This window comes from Centruroides vittatus, unplaced genomic scaffold (genome assembly GCF_030686945.1).
Source record: "Centruroides vittatus isolate TY-2023 unplaced genomic scaffold, ASM3068694v2 contig_18, whole genome shotgun sequence".
Lineage (NCBI taxonomy): Eukaryota > Metazoa > Arthropoda > Arachnida > Scorpiones > Buthidae > Centruroides > Centruroides vittatus.
In genome coordinates, this window is record NW_027121101.1 from 4485724 (window position 1) to 4508538 (window position 22815).

Genomic DNA, 22815 nt, shown 5'->3' on the forward strand with positions numbered 1-22815 from the left:
TAAAGTTGACAACTTAAGTTTGTCAAAAACATTTGTTTTTAAGAATTTCTTCAGTTAAAATTTAACTGCTGGATTTTCTGGTTTGTGAGTGTTTTTAATATTATATTATATCCAGTTCTCAGTTATTATTACAATTTCCATAGCTTAAATAAAATTTGTTTGGGGACCCTAAGAGTTGAAGAATGTTTTTGGGAAAGCAATACATTCAGGAACAATAGACTGAGGTTCCACCATAGTTATGAAAATAACCTTACTATCACAAAAGATATAAAAATTCTAATTCAGATAACAGTAATGGCTGGAATAAAATGACAAAGAAAGAAATTGTTTGTATTAATTTTTAAAATATGTTAAACCAAAAGATTTTGAATAAAAATTCAACTATTATGATAAATTTTGTGTAATATTGTATACTACGATATACTATGACCTAGGTAGCATTCACAGTATGCCTTAGGAATGTTTATAAAATAATATAAATAAATAAATAAGCAGACAACTGGCATTTATAATGGAATATATAAATACCAAAATTAAAATTGAAACGAATACATTACATCATAATATATAAATATGTATTTTTATTAAAAATGAGAAAAATTCTGTCCCCCATGAGCATGTTTATACTGCCTCTTTAGGAAGAATTCACACATTGCACACCATTGTTTGACTGCCCCTGGACTAATGTTTTAGAATTACTTTTACTTAATAGAAAAACTCTTCTAAACATATCATATTTCAGCATTATAAGTACTTTTTATTGCAAGTATGTACTTTCGACGAATTTATAATCGTTGTCGTCAGGAAAATAAATATTTTAAAGAACGAACAAAAATATCCTGAGAGGAGCAGAATACATATACTTTGGTAAATTGAAGTGCATAGAGTTTCCTCAGCAAGGAATAGAAGAGGTTTTTTGCAGTTTCCATCTCTTAGTATACTATAAATTGATACTCATGCCAAATATTGTATAGCAGGACAGAGTTCACTGAGTTCGGCATTACAAGTGCTTTATGCGCTTCAATTTACCAAAGTATGTGTGTTCTGTTCCTCTCAGAATATTTTTGTTCGTTCTTTAAAATATTTATTTGCCTAACAACGACGATTATAAATTCATCGAAGTACTTGCGATAAAAAGCACTTATAATGCCAAACTCAGTGAATCCCTGTCCTACTATACAATATTTGGCATGAGTATCAATCTATAGTATACTCCTATTTTTAAAAGAAATTTTCATGTATTGGAAGAATTTGTTTACTTTGGCTTTTTATTTTTAATAATGATTACTACAGAGATGCAACTGAATAGTTACTCTAATACTCTAATAAAGAGAGGCTGCCTGCTTTTGCAAACTTAGCCCACTAGGAAGAAAAAGAGGTGAAGAAAAGGTTGAAGGAAAGGATCTGAAGGGAGAAGTATAAAGGAAAAGGGGGAAAAGTAAAGGTGAAAAAAGTTCTTAGGACCTCAGAGCACTGCATCAGAAATTATTAATAACCAAAACTACAATAGTTGACAAAACAGTTATACAATATTATCAATTACAAGAAATGGTCTGGTTATAGTAGTATGCAAAACACATCACTTATAGGTAGGTAGATAATAACCTTGATCACTGCAAGATTACAATAATATTAAAAACTGATTACAATTTTAATACACAGAGAATGTAAATACAGTAGAGCATAGTTTATCCAAAAGCCAATCAACCAAAATGTCAGTTAACCGAAAGCATTCCAGTCAGCAAATTTAAATCCACTAGTGCTGTGGCACTGCAATCTTTGGCTATGTCTTGGGCTACTCCAATATTTTTTTTGTTGGTGTGTGTGTTTTAGCTGGCAGCACTGGCACTATTGTGTGGTGTTTTTCCGAGGACTGTATGTTGGGACGTGTGTCGTGATGAATCGAAATCCGTTTCCATCGGGGACATTAATTTGGATCTGTGAATTTTATACTTGTAACAGATCGTGCTGTAGTTGTTGTACCATTCGCAATGGCGACTAAACATAAACGTGTTGTTCTTAGTGTTTCCATTAAACTTTAAGTAATAGATCAGTTGAAGTGTGGTACTAGTGGATCAAGCTTAGCTCGGAACTATGGAGTTGGAATTGCCACAATATCGGACATTAAAAAGAACAGTGATGCCATTAAAAAATTTGCGACTAGATTAACTTCTAAAGTATAATATTTTTTGTTTTTATATTTTTCAATATATTTATTTTGTTTGTACAAAATAAAGAAATAATTTATAACGATACAATAGCCACGATTATTATTTTAAAAAATTTACGTTAGGCTTAACATCGACAAAAATTCAACATGAAGTGCCACACAATGGAGAAAAATTTCAATATGGGATACTTAAGTTAATATATTTTTTTCGTACATAATCGGTTATCCGAAAAATAAGTTATCCAAACAACCGCAGTCCCCAATTGATTTGGATAAATGATGCTCTACTGTATTAGCTTACTATGATATAATAATACTGATTACAATTTCTATTCACAGAGAAGGTGAGTGATTTAAGTTATTTACAAATTTCCTTACAAGATAAGTTAACATGCTAAACATATATAACTGAAATGAGGATGAATAGTTACTGTATCATTATATTTATATTGATACAGCAGTGTAGTGCCAAAATAAGCTGGCAAGTATAAGAACATGTTCTTACATCTGAGGTATGCTCTTGTAAGTAAAGCAAGACACACATTTCAAATCTGCAAAAACAAGTGATTTTCACATATGAGCATGCTCTTATATGCATGGAAATACAGTACAAAAAATTAATAGAATATTCACTAAAACAAATATTTTAGCCAATTTTCAAATACAGTAAACCCCCACAAATTGGACTAATAGGGAGTGAAGGTTGTTCAAATTTATGAAAGCCCAATTAGTGAGGCATTTTCTCTAATGACATGGAAAATGAGAACATGAATATACAGTATAGAAATTTAGTAAGATCAATTCTGTACAGAAGTTTTACTGAGCTGAGATTATATTGTGAAATTTATTATTACAGGAAATGAGCTCAAAAAATTTCATGACAGTACTAAATATTGTACATCAATGTATAATATTTAGTAGTTTAGTGACTACAATAATATAATGTAAGGCAGTGATTCTTAACAGGGGGGCCATGGCCCCCTGGGGCTCCGTAAGAAGTTTGCCAGGAGGCCGCCAAATAATGCAAAATTTCCTTCAGAATATAATAAAAAGAAAATTGATGTATAATCGAATAGCGTATTGAAAAATGAAATAAGAAAGATAAAGTTTTCCTATTTAGTTTTTTTTATTTATTTTTTATTTCTTCCTATATACAACTCTGTTAGTACAGAAGAAATAAATGCAAATATGCTACTTACACTGCAGTATTTACTTCTTTTATTCCAAAGCAATTCTAAGAAACTATTAATGCTTGGAATTTTAAAAATAATTAGGAAAAATAGTAGGCTTTGAAAATTTAAATATTTTTGCAAAAGATATGCAAAATCTTTACGACAAGTTGTGGGTGTTTTAGTTTAGTTTTAGCATCGACTTTGGATTGATTTATCAACATGTTTCTTATTTTATTTTTTGTTAAAAATTAATGAGTTTTCGTGCTTAATTGTGAAGTTTGAATATTATTTAAATAGATAATGAAATAATAAAGTTATGATTTACATTTATTATATAAAAAAATAAAGCAATAATAAAAAAATCAATTTATTATAGATAATTTAACAAATATAAATTATTATTAAAAAAATGGAGGCCACAAAAAAAATTATGAAATATCTGGTGGGCCGCAAGTATAAGAAGGTTAAGAACCACTGATGTAAGGTATTAGAAAGACTTCTGGATATTGAAAACACTTATTAATTATAATTTTTCTGTTGTCAAGAATTTTAAATTACTGTTTTGAAAAAATTTGTCTGAATTATGCAAATTCTGAGTTAGTCAGAGTTTACGGTCTGTTTTATTGTATTTGCAACAATTTGTAAAAATTATAGCTAAAATCATAAAAAAAATATTAAATACAGAAACTGGATAAACAGAAAAATGTAAATGATCATAAATTCCAACACAAATTCTTTAATAAATGTTTTCATCCTTATTCAACAAAGGCCTCATCAGACTACATTGCTTTGAATATCAAAGATGCTCACAAAGAATCTCTTTTTTGTTTTATCTTTACTTCGTACTTTTGTTATAACCCATATATCAATTTGTTCTTAATTACTATTTTATGTGTTATGTTTTGCACATTTGTGAACTTCCAAACCACACTTATTATAGCATGTTTCACAAATCTTGATATGTGTGCTTTGTTAATAGAATATAAGTATATCCAACATTGCAAAGCCATATACAGGGTGTTTCACAGCCTCTCCACAAAGTTTTTTTTTTTGGAATAACTTTTGAACTGCACGGTTTTCAGCCTCAATTTTTTGTAGGCGGAGCTTTGAGCAAAAAGGAATTGCTTCTATCACAAAGTCAGATGAGAGAAAGCATCAAGAGCATGAAGGGCATCTCAGATCATACATGTAGTAATGTGATTGCTAATTTCCAAGAGAGACTGCGCTACTGCATCTCGACAGAGGGCAGACATTTCGAAAATATCTTGCATTAATTTCCTTTTTCATCTTCTATCTTTGCTGAAAATTTCATTAAAAAATTTGAATTTTCAAAAAAGTTATTCAAAAAAAACTTTGTGGAGAGGCTGTGAAACACCCTGTATATACTACACATACCAATTAGCAGAGTTATAGCCTGATTATTTAAGACAATCATTTGGTATGATAATAGTATATAAATATGGAGACTTATCTGAGAAGACTTTTTCACTAAAGCAGATTTTATAGCTTTCCATAAGCCAAACAGATGTTGAATTTCTTTACCATATTTAAACAAGTTCTATAACAAAAGCCAACAGCTTAATGGAAATCTGTCTTAAAGTAGTCACTAAATTAGCATAGTAGTGCAATTTTTTGAGTCAGTTTTACCAACATAATGACCATTCTTATACTAGCTAACAACTATAAGATATTAAGTATTGTCCCATAAAATACGGTGACCAATTTCCATATCTTTGATACAGGCAGGTTTGAAAAGGAAAAAGAAAAAAGTGCAATATCATCAGCTAAAAGTCATAAAACAACTCATAACAGCAGTGATTCCCAACTTCCTATCAACAAAACTTTTTGCTGGTACATGAGAAATAATGGAGTCTACTCATTTTCATCCAAAATTCAACAAAATAGGAGATTTGTCATTTTATTTCTACTTTTCAATAAACAATTAAAATTAAATTTTCAAAATACAGCTTTATACAGGGTGGGCCAACGAAAACGAAACGGCAGAGTGTTCGTGTTCGTTCAAGCAAATCGCTCGAACAGGTCAATTTTATTCTCGAGGGGACATCTTATGCAATAAAGTTTTTGCGAATCTGAATATTAACTAAACAAACATTTTTTTTCGAAATAAATGTTTGTTTAGTTAATACAAATTAAATGAAATAAAACACTTACTGGAATATAAAGAATGAAAACAAAACACCTTGGTATTTCCAGCACACAAGTAAAATTTAATAAAATAAAAACGTTTTTGACTATTTTTAATAGTCCTCTTCAGTTAGAGCATACGCACAATAGCTGTACAACATGGATATCATTTACGTGAGATTAATGCTCTTATTGATAAATTTTGTAATCCAACAAATAAACATCCTACTACCACCAACCAAGACCGAAAGGTAGTTCTCCACTATATTCCTTTCCTACATTCCATCTTTAAGAAAATAGCTCGCAAGAACAATGTTAAAATGATCTATCGACGTAATCCTACGATTTACAGAATTCTACGGAATGATAAGTTGAAACTAAATCGAAACAACACATCAGGAGTATATTCAATCCCATTAACTGACTGCCGTTTTAATTCAGAGTTAGTTTATGTTGGTGCTACCATGAGGTCTTTAAAACAAAGGTTGCAGGAGCATGAATATTCAATTACTAAACACTTGGACAGTACTGTACTGGCAGCCTTTGCAAAAAAACAAGATGTCAATATTTATTGGGATAAAGCTTCCATAATTAAGACTGCCACTAACAAACATCTTATTAAATACATTGAAAAACTAGAGATTTACAAGGCCCATAATACCAAAGGTTGCATCAACCATACCAGGTTGTTCAATAAGTTTTGTCGTTCAATAAGAGATGGCGCTATTAGGTTTGTCATTTTATTACTCTAAAAATAGTACTACTTTTTTATAAACACACGTGAAGTTTCATGTAGATCTGTCAACTCATTTCTATATTTGCAGCTGTTCAAAGTTGACTTGTCAGTGTATTTTATTACAATGGAAAAAATTGAATATCGTGCAGTGATAAAATTCTTATTTTTGAAAGGTGTAGCACCAAAACAAATTCATGAACGATTGGTAAAAGTGTATAAGGACTCTTCACCTTCAATTAGAACAGTAGAAAGATGGGTTGCTGAATTTAAACGTGGCCGTACAAGTCTTGAAGACGATCCACGTGAAGGACGTCCAAAAAGTGCATCAACACCAGAAATCGTAGCAAAAATACAGCATATGGTTTTGGAAGATCGTCGATTAACTGAGAGAGATTTAGTAGAAGCCCTAGGGATCTCATTAGGCAGTGTGAGCAATATTTTGGCTGATGTTTTGGGTTACAGAAAGCTGTGTGCACAATGGGTGCTGCATTCGCTAACTATGGAGCAAAAACACATTCGAATGCAACTTTCTCAGCTACATTTGGAGCGTTTTAGAAAAAATAAAAAGGATTTTGTGCGTCGTTTCATTACTATGGATGAGACTTGGGTCTACCATCATGATCCTGAATCAAAACAAGAGGTTAAGGAGTGGTGTGAACCTGGTACTTCGGCTCCGAAGCAAGTTAGGGTCCAGAAATCGACCAAGAAGGTGTTAGCATCAGTTTTTTGGGATGCAAAAGGAATTTTGTTCGTGGATTATCTCCAAACTGGTAAAACAATAAACTCAGACTATTATTGTAATCTTTTGGACCAGTTGGATGTAAAAATTTGTGAAAAAAGACCTGGTTTACAGAAGAAAAAAATCATTTTTCATCAAGATAACGCACCCTCTCATACAGCTCAAAAAAACCATTGCGAAAATCAGCGAATTAAAATACGAATTGTTGCAACATCCTCCCTATTCGCCAGATTTAGCTTCCTCTGACTTCTGGCTGTTCTCACATCTTAAAAAATTCATGCGTGGGAAACGATTTTCATCGAACGAAGAGGTAATAGCAGCCGTGGAAGCGTATTTCGACAGTCTTCCGGATTCTCACTTCAGGGATGGAATCCATAAATTAGAAGATCACTGGAACAAGTGTATTGAAGTTCAGGGAAATTATATTGAATAATAAAATGTATTTCAAACCATAAAATTGTGTTTTTTTTAACGAACGACAAAACTTATTGAACAACCTAATAGAGATGCTGATAGTCTTTCTAGTGCATGGAAATCTTTTAACTACAACAATTAATTATATTAATACTTTGTTTTATTTTACTGTTTAATTTGTACTATTTTTATGTTACTTTTATTTCATGTTATTTTTATTTTATTATTTTAAATTTAAATGATGTTATTGCTGACATTCTATTTTTGTTCTAATTCTTCTTTTTAAAGAAGCATTCTATTTTATGTTCCATTTTCAATTTAAAGAGTCTAACTGAAGAGGACTATTAAAAATAGTCGAAAACGTTTTTATTTTATTAAATTTTACTTGTGTGCTGGAAATACCAAGGTGTTTTGTTTTCATACAAAATAAATGAGTTTTTAAAATTTTTTGTTCTCTGTTGTATTCAGAATCGCAAAAACTTTATTGCAAAGGATGTCCCCTCAAGAATAAAATCGACCTGTCCAAGCGATTTGCTTGGACGAACACGAACACTCTGCCATTTCATTTTCGTTGGCCCACCCTGTATATCACACAAGTCAGAAATTTTTAAATTTTATTTTATCTGCTAATTGTATTCTAAATATAACAATCTTCAATCAGGATAAGTGGTATAACTTGGGTTCAAATACTTTTTGCATAAGTCTGCTAGTGTCATTATGAGTGACCAAAATACAGTAGAGCGTCGTTTATCCGAAAGCTGGTTAACTGAAACGTCGGTTAACCGAAAGCTTTCCAGTTGGACTGTGTCATGCTGAATTGAATGTTTTTGATACTAGATTAACTTCTAAAGTATAATTTTTTTGTTTTCATATTTTTCAATATATTTATTTTGTTTGTACAAAATGCAGAAATAATTTTTAACAATACAATAACATCAATTATTATTATAAAAATTTTCGTTGGGCTTAAAATTGACGAAAATTCAACATGAAACGACATGCAATGAAGAAAAATTTTAACATCAAATAGGTTAATATATTTTTTTTGTACATAATTGGTTATCCGAACAACCCCAGTCCCCAATTGATTTGGATAAATGATGCTCTACTGTAATGTTCAATAATGAGCTAAGAACAGTGTCACATTTCAGTTATGTGCAATCACAGAAAAGTAGCATTGCAATTTTTAGGAAAATATGAAATATTTTGAGTTCTGCTGTTTTTCATATTGCATCTTGTGTCAATTAGAACGTTATCTTGAGCAGATAACCATCATATTTAGGTTTATGACTGTGTTCCTGTATTAGATGTACAGGGTGGTTACAACTGAGTGCATAATAAGCATACCACGTGATTCCTTGTCAAAAACCAACCAAAAATGTCTAGTCCCCTTTTTTCAATTGGATTTTCCCATTTCTTTTAATATATTAAAGAATTAAAATTTAGAGAAACAGAAGTCTAAAGGAAAAGAACCAATACTAAATAAACTCACACAAAACTAACTTTGAAGAAACAGCAAAAAATGTAATAACTATATAACATTTTTGGATGTTTTTTTATGTCCTTTCAGTAGAATATATAATAGAATCTGAGATTCCATTACATATTCTACTGAAAGGAGGATGTTATAGTTATTACATTTTTTGCTGTTTTTTCAAGGTTAGTTTTGTGTGAGTTTGTTTATATTTACAAGACAGCTCTGAGTTAGAACCAACACTAATGTTGTCCTACAGCAAGCATATTAAAAAAATTATGAATAGATGAGAAGAAAGCAAACTGTTTACAATTAATTCACTCAAAATATATTTCAAGAAGTTGTACTGATAATTTCAAATCATTGCTTCATTCAGCTTTCTTTCTCTGCTAAAAGTAATGTGCACTTCACGCCAATGTATAATGTAATTACACTTGATAACATTATACTCTCTGCAAATAAAAATTTCTTATTCCTCAATATGAGCAAAATAGAATTGCTTGGCTCGGTCAAAAGAAACTTGCCTAAAACTAAAAATACTCATAGTTAAATACCGCGTGAATCTTAAAGAGCTTTGTGACTATCACTGTATAATTGTTAATACCGTATATTCCCATGTAAAAGTCAAATTTTTTAGACTATTTTTAAGGTCAAATTTATGGGAGAGATATAAATACTATTATATAAATACTACTATTGAGGAGCTGAAATTCAAATCAGAATCCAAAGTACTGAATCAATAGCAGAAGCCCAACTGATCTCTAAATGAATAAAAACAAAAACACAATGAATTACAGTAATATTACTGATTTGGCACAGTAATATTACTGATTTAGCAAAATTTAAAAATTGTTTTATCCACATGAAAATAAAATAATCAAGTGATTTCTTTACAAGTAAAGATGCACCTATTCATTTTTAATAACACAGGGTATTCTTCCAGCTAGGAAGCAATGTAGTGATTTACATTGCCAAGGGGATCAAAGTAAGACTTTAAATTTAAATTCTAATCAACTTCCATATTTCAGGTGTGATAGTAAAAGTTGCAGAAAAAAGCAATCCATTTTCTATAACAGTTTTTTTTTTAAATATGAAACTGGAATTACATGAATTTTTATATTTAATTTTCATTTTTGTTCTCAATTAAAAAAATTCTGACAAATTTTGACCACAAATGTTGACCTGTTGTCCATGAAATACTAGGGTTGACTTTTACATGGGATCAACTATCACTTGAGTATATATGATACTATTGAGTATATTTGGGCAAAAGTGAAGAATTTATTTATCACTGAAATGGAACCAGGAATGTACAACCAACCCGATAATTACTTTAAATATCAAACAAACAGCTAGATTCCTTTATTAAGCCATTAAAGATACATAAGACCTAAGTAATTTGGCAGTAGATGGTTAGGTCACCATCTCTTCTTAAATTTAATAATTATAAATAAAGTTAATTTAATTTTAGAATATTCTGGAAAAAAGATTGGCCTGGAATGGGATTCAAACCATTAACTTCTGCTTATCATGAAGATGCATAGCCAATTATACTTCCCACACCTCTGCCTGATCTTTGCTGGACCAAAGATGGTTTTGAACTTGCAGGAGAATTTTTTGGCTCATGGTTTTCATCAACAAAGAGAGATGCCCTTTCTTGACAGAAAATTTTGCAACCAACTGAGAATGGCTTCAAAGTTTTCCATAGTTGAATTGTAAAGAGTTCCCTGACCATCATGACCATTTTCCTCAAAACAGAAAACAATTTGTTTCACATATAATCTATCCTCTTGAGCAGTTGTCTGTCCAGAGCATTCTGAACCTCAGCAATGGTTATGTGTCTTCTCTGATCCACTGTTGCAACACCAAGCAATTACCATATCATTCCGACTAAGATGTCAGCTATAGGGATTGCAATTGCTGGATCCCTCATCCAGCAATCCAGCTGGATCCAGCGCATTCTTCGGCCTGCTGGATCCAGCACTTGGTGCTGGATCCAGCGCTGCGGATCCGCAAATACTCAATTAACTTTCTAAATAATTGCGCAAAAGTCTACGTCGTCGCGTTGCCGCTTTGCTAACTACTAGACTGCTACTAATTACTTACTACTTTACTAACACTAATAATTAAATTACTTATAAATAAACTATACCTTAATCAATCCAACAAAATTTAATAAAATAATAACGTATTCAATCGCTTTTAACGATCTTCCTCAGTTACAAAAAAATACAACATTAACTATAAAACATAAAATGTGTTTCGAATAAATATAAAAAGAATAGTGCTTGTAGAAAATAATAAAAGTTAACTCACGCCAAAGTTGCATATACTTCTGATATTTAGCACTGAGTTCAGCGTTAACGTAGATTCTTCTTTTTATTGCAAGCACTTTCGACGAAAAATTACGATCGTCGTCTTCAGGCGAATGTGGAAAGAACAAATTTGAAAGAGGCACGTGCCGAACGTTCCAAACCGAATAACGGAAGATTTTCGTTGGCGAGTTTTTAAAAAATATAATGTATTCTTTTAGCGTTCGGTAACTTCGCCGGTTCGAAGGAGATTTTAGATCGGCACGAATTGACAGTGCATGCGCTGAAAAGCACACACGCTACGTGTGCGCTTATCGGCGTGTTTGAGTGTTTATGCGCTTGTAAAGAGTGACCCAAATTTCGGGCAAGTCCAGGGTGGGGACGTTGCATGCCTCTGCTGTTATTGTGAGGATCGCTTCCCAGATGAATATTATTTTTCTATTGTTGGAGCTTTTTAGGAGCGCTGTTTCTGACCAAAGCGGAGTGTAACCCTGTTGTAGAACTTTTCTGGTCAGCTCTGTTGTTTGCCTTCCTTTATTTATATCATCCTGGTGTTCCGCGATACGGCAGGCGATCATTCTTGTTGTTGCCCCTATATATTTCTCTATTTCTCCTGTTGTTGGATTTTTTAGTGGCACCGCGTAGACCCCCGATTTTTCTAATGCGCTGATTTTGTCTCGGTCGCATATGCACGACCGAGACAAAATCAGCGCATTAGAAAAATCGGGGGTCTACGCGGTGCCACTAAAAAATCCAACAACAGGAGAAATAGAGAAATATATAGGGGCAACAACAAGAATGATCGCCTGCCGTATCGCGGAACACCAGGATGATATAAATAAAGGAAGGCAAACAACAGAGCTGACCAGAAAAGTTCTACAACAAGGTTACACTCCGCTTTGGTCAGAAACAGCGCTCCTAAAAAGCTCCAACAATAGAAAAATAATATTCATCTGGGAAGCGATCCTCACAATAACAGCAGAGGCATGCAACGTCCCCACCCTGGACTTGCCCGAAATTTGGGTCACTCTTTACAAGCGCATAAACACTCAAACACGCCGACAAGCGCACACGTAGCGTGTGTGCTTTTCAGCGCATGCACTGTCAATTCGTGCCGATCTAAAATCTCCTTCGAACCGGCGAAGTTACCGAACGCTAAAAGAATACATTATATTTTTTAAAAACTCGCCAACGAAAATCTTCCGTTATTCGGTTTGGAACGTTCGGCACGTGCCTCTTTCAAATTTGTTCTTTCCACATTCGCCTGAAGACGACGATCGTAATTTTTCGTCGAAAGTGCTTGCAATAAAAAGAAGAATCTACGTTAACGCTGAACTCAGTGCTAATTATCAGAAGTATAAAGAATAGTGCTTAATTACATTCCATTTTTAAACAAGATACATAGATGTACTGCCAGGTCTGATAATTTTCGTATTGTATACCGACGTAATCCCACTGTTTTCAAACTTTTAAGAAACGATAAAAAGAAAGAGGATCGGAATTCAACAACGAGTATATATTCGGTGCCTTTACCCAACCAACGTTTCAATTCCAAGCTTGTTTATGTGGGTGCAACGATGCGCAGTTTAAAACAAAGGCTCAAGAGCACAAATATACAATCAGTAAGAACCTTGACAACACTGCGCTGCCATCATATGCAAGAGAGAAGGATGTTAACGTCCGATGGGATCAAGCGGCAATTATAAAAACGACGACGAATAGGCAAACGGTCAAACATCTTGAGAGATTGGAAATCTGCAAGGTGCACATGACAACTGATTGTATAAACCATAGAGATGCAGACTCATTGTTTACCATGTGGAGATCCTTTTACATTAATTAATGTTATTAACGGACAATGCTGGTTTCATTGGATCTTATATACAGGTGTTTTTTTTTTAAACTGACGGTACTCAGAGACATCTGTAGAGCAATCTAACAGCCGGACTGTCGCCAAATTTGGAAAAGTGACTAAGGACGACATGGGAAAGAGATTCCACGAAGAAAAAAGTAGTACCCAAATTTTCCGGTAGAGGTGGATTTGGCGCTGTTGTAGCAAAACAGCTAAGAATCTGCATAAAATCCAGCTGCAATTAACAAATACACGAATGAATAATCAGACAGAGGTTTCAGTGTAATAACGAAAGTTTAATTAATCAGCAAATAACTTTCTCCCTTCTTCAATGTGATCACTGTCCTGCTGGACAACTCATTGCATCCTGAACACCGTGTTCTCTATGGCCGAACGTAACATGTCCGCAGGAATGTTCATCACAGTTCGAGAAATGTTGTCCTTCAAAGTCATCAAGTTTGGGACACTACCAAGATAGACCTTGGACTTTAAGTAACCCCACAGGAAAAAGTAACATGGGGTTAGATCCGGGGAGCGAGGCGGCCCATGCAAGTGGAAAAAAGCGACTGATGACCCTTTCTTCAGTGAAGTGCTGGTAGCTTTTTCGCTACAACAGCGCCAAATCCTCCTCTGCCGGCGAATTTAGGTACTACTTTTTTTCTTCGCGGAATCTCTTTTCCATGTCATCCTTAGTCACTCTCCCAAATTTGGCGACAGTCCGGCTGCTAGATTGCTCTACAGATGTTTCTGAGTACCGTCAGTTTAAAAAAAACACCCTGTATATATTTTTTCCACTATTTATTTTGTTTATTTATCTATATTTTGTCCGTTTGGGCATTTTCTGTTAATTTTCATATTTATTCCGAACACATTTTATGTTCTATATTTAATGTTCTATTTTTTTTTTGTAACCGAGGAAGATCGTTAAAAATGATTGAAAACGTTATTATTTTATTAAATTTTGCTGGATTGATAAAGGTGTAGTTTATTTAACTTATTCTACTTTCAGTACATAGTTTTATATACCTATAAATAACTACAGACTAATATGTAGAGCCTATATATGAAAACTGGTAAGACTGATAGCCACTAAGCCACTGATTATCTGTCCTTACATTATTATAATATATTAATATAAATTAATCAGTAGAATTACCTTTGCTATTATTTAACTTAAAGATTACATTATAATTATAATCTAACTAAACATTTTAAGTTAATTATCTCTATCTCAAATGTTAAACTGAACCAAAGTTAAGTTTACTACCTAAATGTGTAAGAAGTTTTACTGATTTATGGTGACCAGTCTAAATAATAAAAGCTTTTTAAGTATTTTTAAAAAATGTTTTATTTCATTAAAAAAAACATAAATTGAAGGATAGATAGATAGACAGATAACACTTTATTGCACCAAAAATACATCCACGCTGGATCCAGCTGGAATGATTTCAATCCAGCAAAAATCCAGCTGGATTCAAAACACTGCTGGATTGCAATCCCTAGTCAGCTAATACATCTGTTAGACAAACCAGCTCTTAGGCCTATGATGCAACCTCTCTCTAAATCAGACAATTGCTTTTAGTGCTGTCATACATATTTCAAACGCATCTTTGTACACAACTTGCAGTATCAAAGCCAGAAAAATCCAGTTCAAATTGCCTTTGAAAACACCAGTCCTTTTAAATACTGCACAATAAATGAACCTATATATCGTTGGTATTGAAAGTTTGATCATTTGTATAACTCTTGAAGTGACATTTGTATGCAGAGTTTCATGGCTCTAGCTCAATTTTTTATGGATTCATATATGTTTTTTTGCAACAGAGTAGATAATTTTACATTTATTTCTGTAATTAAAAAAATTTTATATTTATGATATGCTCCTTTATATTGATGACAGACAAAAAGCTCTCAATTTGTGGTCGGATTGAAAGTCTTAAAAAATAAAAATGCCACGAACAACCTGGTTTATAAGGAGAGGGTGAGACGTTCGAGTCTCTGATTTGAACAAAATTTGGTGAGCATGTAGCCCTAAACACAAACAGATCCTTGTCCAAATAATAGGACCCACTTCTCAAGCATTTCCAAAAACAAACCTCTGAAAATTAAGTGTTTAGCTTATAAGTCTTTGGAAGTTTCATTTCTTGTAATGGTGATAGCCGAGTGGTTAAAACACTAGGCACTAGAGCTACACAATGTAGGTTCAAACCTTTGCAATTTTAGTTTTTTTTTTTATATGTATAACAAAATTGTTTTATTATTTTACTGAATCCTTAGTATAATTGTTACTATTATTACTTTTCATGTTTAAAGCTTATAAAACAAGAGATTAAAAATAAAGTGATGTCATTTCCTGTTTAGTGAAAATGAAGTCTCTATAGATTTAACTCTTGTAAGTAGTTAAATAAAATTTTTATTTCTTCATGTTTATTTTCAGACATTACTATGCACAGACAAAAAAGACAAAGTCTGATATATTATAAAAAAGGATAGCATACTGGCAGCATTTTTTCTTTAATTGTTAATGTTATGGATAAAATCCTTGTGCACCCATGTTTGTAACACTTCAAATATAACAATATCACTATATCTGAAAATTAATATGAAATAAAAATTTTATTTAATGACATAAAAGAGTTAAATCTACAGAGACTTTGTTTTCACTAAACAGAAAATTACATCACTTCTTTTTAATCTCTTGTTTTATAAGCTTTAAACATGAAAAATAATAATAATAGTAACAATTGTACTAAGGATACAGTAAAATAATAAAACAATTTTGTTATACATAAAAAAAAATTGCAAAGATTTGAACCTACATTGTGTAGCTCCAGTGCTGAGTGTCTTAACCGCTCAGCTATCACCATTACAAAAAGTGAAACTTTCAAAGACTTATAAGGTAAACACTCAATTTTCAGAAATGCTTGAGAAGTGGATCCTATTATTTGGACAAGGAGTTGTCCAAATAAAACTTGGTGAGCATGTAACCCTAAACACAAACAAGGAGTTGTTTGTGTTTAGGGTTAAATGCTCACCAAGTTTTATTTGATTTAGAGACCCAAACATCTGACCCTCTCCTCATTAGAAAGAAAGAAGGAAAGTTGGATCAAGTAGGCAACCAGTCATAAAACTATGCAAGTTTATTCAAATGGGTGTCTAGCCAAAAGGTGATAAGAGTATTACGCATATTAAAGAGTGAATTTAATTTACCCCGTAGAATGTTTTTAGGTTTTTGGAAAGGAGTGAAAGCTTCTGTAATGTCACCAATTTGTCTCAACTCTTAATTCATCATTTAGTAGAACTATTACTGTTACATAGCAGTTACCATTACATACTCTGCTCAACTAGTAATAGTTTGTTGAATATAGCCACTATAAATCTAATTGCAACTTTTCTATTCCACATCATATATATACAGTGAAACTCCAGTTAACAAACTTTTATTTTGCAAAAATTTTGTCTCGGATAACGGACTAAATTCGAATAACGAACTTAACGGTTTTGTGTCAAATTTGTAAGCTTGTTGACTTTTAGGGGGAATCAGTTAATCACGCGTTGGTGATAGTCTAGGGTCCATTCATACATTGGTGGTGATGGAGAAGACAAAGATGACAAGTATTTTACAGTGAAAATCATTTATTAGAATGGGAAGATGCTTACATATTTGAGGTACTGTAGTTTGAAATGGTTTATCTAAAGTATTTTTTCCTGCACTGAGGAACAGCATATTGCTGGTTCTATGATAGTGCAAGCTGATCAGTCATAGCCCCAGAGTGGACAAGATGGGTTTGCTTGGTCACAGAAGCAATGGTAGGTGATGGAGCTGTGGTGACTGTAGTGGTCCGTAAGACACAACACAAATTTTAGCAGGCACAACTTCAGGCTTAATGCAGATAAAGACAACACAGATTAATCGCAGTAGAATTTTTAGGAGAATTGCGTTTTGACCTTGAGATTCAGGGTTTTTATAGTATTTCTTCCTTGAATCTCACCTTTTGATTGGTCCTGCGTCCCATTCCTCGCTTCCTGATTGTTTTCTTCTTTGTCTCCAGGTGAAAACCTAAACCAGATCACGTCCGTTCCGAGGCATCTATTTGGCACCTGTTCATCGAGTCTGATCGGAGATTGTTGATAAACCTATAAGCCTTGCACTCATAATTTAGCCCGTTGTTTCTGCTATCTGTTGTTTTGGAACTTTAACGACCATATGCAATGTTTTTATACCTGTCAAATCTTCCCCCTTTTCTGAAAATTTAACCTAGATCAACTGTTTATGAGTGTGTTTTCCTATATTTTCAAAGAAAACCCATTTTACAAATAAAATTACAAAAATACCAGCTGTTAGAACAGATAAATTGTATTTGCATTAATTTCTATGGGAAAAATTGCTTTGGTTAACGAATGAAGTCGCGGAATGGATTAAGTTCGTTAATCAAGGTTCCACTGTACCTTCTTCTTAAAAATAAATTGCAGTAAGAGACACAAAAATATTCAAGTTCAATGAGTAATGATCCAAATTATTAATTTGCACAGTTGATTTATAAAGAAAAAAAATTTAGTCATATAATGAACTCAGGAAAAAATTTCAATGGACATGGATAAGGCTAATGTCAGACAAGTGTGAAAATGAATGGATGCTGTTTTTTTGATTTACAGACAGAAAGGCGGTTGTTAGACAAACACTATTTTTCACGAAGTGCATTGGCAATCAGTTTCATTTCAGACGTGTACGTGGGAGGTGCTCATAACCAACTGGAGGTGCTCTATTCAAAAAGTTCGGAAACTTTTTGAATAGAGCACCTCCAGTTGGTTATTTTTTAATCCACTTGGAGGCATTGTGTTCACGGAAACCTCTTGAGTAACCTCCTTCAATCCGTTTGTTGATATCTTGTTTTGGTGATTAGTTATGGCCATTTATGTGAAGGGATGTTTGTGGGGTTTGGCGTAAATGAGCTCCTTGAAGGAGCAGTGTTATTCTGTGTGAAACTCGGAAAATCCTTCATGGACACTTTTGAGTTGATTACCAAGGCTTATGGTCAGGGTGGGTAAAACATCTCCGCCCCAAAAAAGCTTGACAAGCTTGCTGAAATGTTAAGGTGATGTTATTTTTTTTTTTATGCAAAGGGGGTTGTACATCATGAATACCTACCTACAAGCCAGACAGTAAACACTCAGTACTAGCTGGGGATTATGAAACACCTAAGAAACAAAATCAGGCAAAAATGGCCCAAACTTTGGAGAAGTGGCAAGTAGTTTTTTTCACCACGAAAATGTGCTGGCTCATTCGTTCCTCAGAACTCATGAGTTTTTGGCCAAAAACAACACCGCTGTGCTTCCTCACCAGCCCTACTCACCAGACCTGGCCCCATGAGACTTTTTCCTGTTCCCCTAACTAAAAAACACACTCAAAGGAACAATATTTGCCACCATTCCAGAAATAGAAAAAAAAAAAAAAAAAAAAATGATGGAGGAGCTTATGAGCATTCCGGAAAAAGCATTCCAGGACTGTTTCAAACAGTGGAAACACCTTTGGAATAAGTATATTCGTTGGGGAGGAGACTACTTTGAAGGAGACCCTGACAAATAAATTGTAAGTGAAGTATTTTTTTTTGTAATAAATAAAGTTCGGGAACTTTTTGAACAATCCTTGTATATGTCAACATGGATCTCATAGATTTGAAGTGATATTTTTTTATTACGTACAGAAGTATTTAAAAAAAAAAAAAAAAAACAGCGGTGCATGATACACCCCCTCGCTACGCCACTGACTTTGATGTAAGATGAGTGTGGGAGCATCTAAGCCAATCATGTAAGAGAAATGCTTCATAATTTTATTATGCTTTAGATGTGATATAATATAGTTAAAGCTTGGCTCCCAATTTCACATCTTTCAAATTTTGTAAGTCTATTTGCAGTATCCAAAAACTACAATATAAAATTATCACATTTTTCTTATCTGTTAAAGAAAAAAATGGATTGTCATAATGATCAAATTTTTGAACCTCATCATCCAAATTGGACCTATAATACATTACTATTAAGCAGAACTATGATTTCATTAATGTTTATCCTTTATTAAAATTTTCTAAATAGTTTTTTGTAAATTTATGTTCCAAAATTTCAGATTCAATGGAATTATATTTAAGAGAATAATAAAGATTTGCTATCATTATAATAGAATATCATCATCTGTTTTATATGAGACATATCCATATTAAAAAATAACTGTGACAAAGACTTACTAAATTTTATGTTTAATTAAATAATTAATTTATATTAATAGAATATTGCCAAACAAAATCATCAGTAGAATTTATATTTTTTTTAAATTTATTAATTAAATGCTTAAAATTACCAAATAAATTTTTGAATTTTGGTACTAAATAACTCTGAATTATAATTATACTTATGTTAAATTTAATAAATTTAAATAAATTGGAACATTAATACATATCAGATAAACATTCTAAATATATAAAATGCTAAATGAAATTAAAATGTAAGTATATATATCTTTTTAAACAATTAAAAAAAAAAATCTCACCAGGAGGTAAATGACATGCTTTATATGATCGCTTTTCACCATCTTCATCACTGACTTGGTAATCAGAATAGCCACCATCCGAATCATCATAAGGTTCTTCATCAAAATCTAAATGATGAATGCGTTTATAATCTCTCATCATATATGCAGGAGGCTTCGAGATCCTTCCAGAACGAGTACGAGGTCTGTGTTTCTTTCGTTTTTCCTTCTCTTCTCTAGACAATTCTGGACCCTCTGTTTTGTTTTCGTCTTCTTCGTTCTTTTTACCCCATCCTTTACGGGGTCGACCTCTACCCCTCGACGAAGGTCCGCCTCTTTGAAAAGAACCGTCCTGATCTCTTTCACTATCCGAGGTTTTGTTTAGTTCAGACGGATATATAACTCTGTAGATTATTCGAGTATTTGTTGCAGGATTATATAACACAGCTTTTCCTCCGTTATTTAGAGCTTTACTAACTTGTTGCTGCTGTAAAACGTGGGCAATCTGTTGTAATTGATCTTGTGTAAGAACTTGTGTCGAATGATACGTATTTCCTTGTTGTATAATCTGAATTGGGTTAGCGCTCGAGCCTAAAGGTGCCGAAGTAGATTTCGGAGGTAAAGTTAAATGAGAGAGATCGACACCCGTCTGCGGACTAACAGAAACATCTTCGAGATTTACAGAATCTGCAAGTGCTTGATCAGTGACATCTAGTTCTTCCGTATTGGAAATATTACAGAGATCTGTATTTGGATTTTCACCAGTTGAAGAAACTGCAACCATTTCTGCATCAGGAATAACATTAGTTGATGAATCAACTTCATTTGTAATGTCTGCAGAATTTTCAGTTTGATATACTGGTATATTTTGTGCTTCTGTACTGTCAATAAGTTGAGAATCTGGTAAATGAACCATTTCCATTTGATTATCGGGTTCGATTTGTTTGTTTTCGGTAACAATAACAGCACCACTGTCAGCTGGCAGTTCTCCGTGAATAACAGCAACAGCATTTTCAACATTATCGTATGTAACAGCAACTTGATTAAGTTCACCAGACGCTTGTTCCAATGCTTGTTGTAATATATCTGCCGTACTTACTTCTGTAACAGTAGTCTGCGATGTCACCAAGGCACTGATATCTTCGGCAAGACCGACTTCTCCATTGACCATGAGGGCCTGTTGTGCACCACTGTCGGCCATCTTGGACAACGTACATTGGTCCTACAAAAAACACACAAATAATTTCTTTAACGTCGTTAATAATAACGCTTTCGTATTACTACTGGCGATGGAAAGTCTCAAATTATAATAAACGTTTAAAAGCGAAGCATCCGAATACGTATAAACGAATCATACGATTATGCTAGTAACGTCATAGTCTTCCAGCCGCCATCTTTCCGCCCGATGTAGATGCAACGGTTATACGTAGATGGCGTTGTTGTACAATAAAATATAATGAATATAAGTACTTTACTCGCATTTAACAAAAATTTACGCGGAATATACCGTTTCCATTTATAAAATGTATGGTATTATTAATCGGTTTAGTTTATTTTTTATACTTTTGATTGTTTTATCAACAACTTTTGGAAATAATAAACATTTAATAATTACACACCAGCGAGAAAACCGTCAATATAGTGCAGCTTATAAATATAGTTTAAAAATACTTAACTTTCGCCCAGATGAACCTCGGTGGTCCGGGGTGCGGGCTTCAAACCCGTAGCTGATTAACGTCAGAGTGGTTCGATTCCACCTTCTGGGCGTCGCGCGCGCCTAAAATTAAAGTTTTTTTTTAATATCAAAAGTTTTGTTGTTAAAAAGTTCCTTAAGCTAAACTTCTCCGAGTATCAGTTTCTATTTCTTTAAAGATAGAAGAATTAAAATCACATTTCCTAAACCGTTTAATTAACCTTTTCGTTGTCGCAAGGGCTAATTATATATAAGTGACATTTAATAAAATAATTTAAAAACAAAGAATTTACTATCTACGAACGACTTTGATTTAATAAACTATAAAATTTTATTCGTAAAATTCATTTCGATTTCTATGTATTTGCGTTGTTATAAATAACTTAAAAATATCGAGATTGGTAAATTTCGGTGCGTATTTATAAATTAATACTTTTAATAATATTTTAAATGATTAATTACAAATCATTTTCGAAATCGATAAATTTTTATAAAAAACTAATAAATAAAAGTCATCCAATCTGAAATGACGTCACAGATGAAAACATTGGATGAGCGAGGTCGGTTGTAGACAGCTGTGTTTGTTGGCGTTTTGTTGTTAGCGAGTGTGTTAGGAACAAAGGAACTCAAAAAAGTGAATATATTACGGAGTTTAATCGTTAGCAAGCCTGGCCTCGAGTGCAGATTCAGACAACGGTGGTGTATCTCCTCCACCTTTGAAAAAACAACGTCTTGCGATGCAATCATCTACCACCAATGGCTGTCCATCTATGCACAATGGGGCAACGACGAGCATCAAGGAGGATGAACAAAATGGGGATCATATGCCCGATATCTCTACCGATAATAATGAAATTGGTACTAAAATCAAATCTCAAACAGAACAGGACATCATCAGACTGATTGGTCAGCATTTAAGAGGTCTTGGTCTCAAGTAGGTAGACAAAAAAACAAAAACAAAAATAAAAAAAGACCCCTTCTCCCTCGTTCTTTCAAACTGTTTTTATGTGTGGAGATATAATTTTCATTAAAATTAAAAAGTGTTAATATCATTGTTTCATCATCACCTGATTAAAACCATTGTCTATACTCAATTACTTTTTAACACAGAAATTTTAAATAATATTGTGCAATTCATGAATATTTTAGAAAAAATTTATCATTACATTACTCATAAATTTGTTATAGTTTAAAAAAAAAACTATTCACAGATTTTTATTTTCTTCGATTCGACTTGAACTTAGGTCTACATATGTAAATACTTCGAAGGATCTTTTCGTATGCTAATAAACTGATTTTAATTTTCCTTAGTTCTTTCTATGAACGTCGTCATGTAATTTTGTTTTTTTTTATCAATAACAGGAATTTTAAAAATTTATGCAATCATTTTCAGCTGCAATTGGCTATAAGTTAAATTTCTATCTATTTCTTTGATGTTAGGCATGTGCAGTTTATGAAGATATTTCTTATATATTCAGACTAGAATGTGAGGTTTTATTTATTTTTTCTGAAGTTGATTGTTATAAAATTTGGAAAATGTAAAATCATTTACCAACTTTTATGTGAAATTTTAAATTATGATAAA

At 32.8% G+C, this 22815-nt stretch overlaps 2 protein-coding genes, 1 long non-coding RNA gene and 1 other non-coding gene across 8 annotated transcripts in view; 2 read left to right on the forward strand and 2 right to left on the reverse strand.

Annotated features, from left to right (window-relative positions):
- LOC136969609 (uncharacterized) overlaps positions 1-21030 on the reverse strand; it is a 58516-nt gene extending 37486 nt beyond the window's left edge. The window contains exons 1-2 of one of the 2 annotated variants that reach the window (XM_067263843.1): positions 20895-21030; positions 19559-20759 (exon numbers count right to left, since the gene is read on the reverse strand). In XM_067263843.1, coding sequence (XP_067119944.1) covers positions 19559-20738 — 1180 coding nt within the window. In that variant the 5' untranslated portion in view covers positions 20739-20759; positions 20895-21030. Of the gene's footprint in view, positions 1-19558 lie in introns of both variants that reach the window. The other variant, XM_067263842.1, reaches the window with a different exon arrangement.
- LOC136969715 (uncharacterized) lies at positions 1766-8282 on the reverse strand. The gene is made up of 2 exons (XR_010879857.1): positions 8180-8282; positions 1766-1873 (listed from the first exon to the last, which is right to left on the reverse strand). It is a non-coding gene; the product is annotated as an uncharacterized lncRNA (long non-coding RNA).
- Positions 21031-21217: 187 nt separating the features above from the next.
- Positions 21218-21304, forward strand: TRNASTOP-UCA (transfer RNA opal suppressor (anticodon UCA)). Its single transcript has one exon. It is a non-coding gene; the product is annotated as a tRNA-Sec (tRNA).
- A 469-nt stretch (positions 21305-21773) lies between these two features.
- LOC136969618 (WD repeat-containing protein 26-like) overlaps positions 21774-22815 on the forward strand; it is a 91295-nt gene continuing 90253 nt past the window's right edge. For all 4 annotated transcript variants that reach the window (XM_067263862.1, XM_067263865.1, XM_067263863.1 and 1 more), the window contains exon 1: positions 21774-22164. In XM_067263862.1, the coding sequence (XP_067119963.1) occupies positions 21968-22164 (197 nt within the window). In that variant the 5' untranslated portion in view covers positions 21774-21967. The remainder of the gene's footprint in view (positions 22165-22815) is intronic.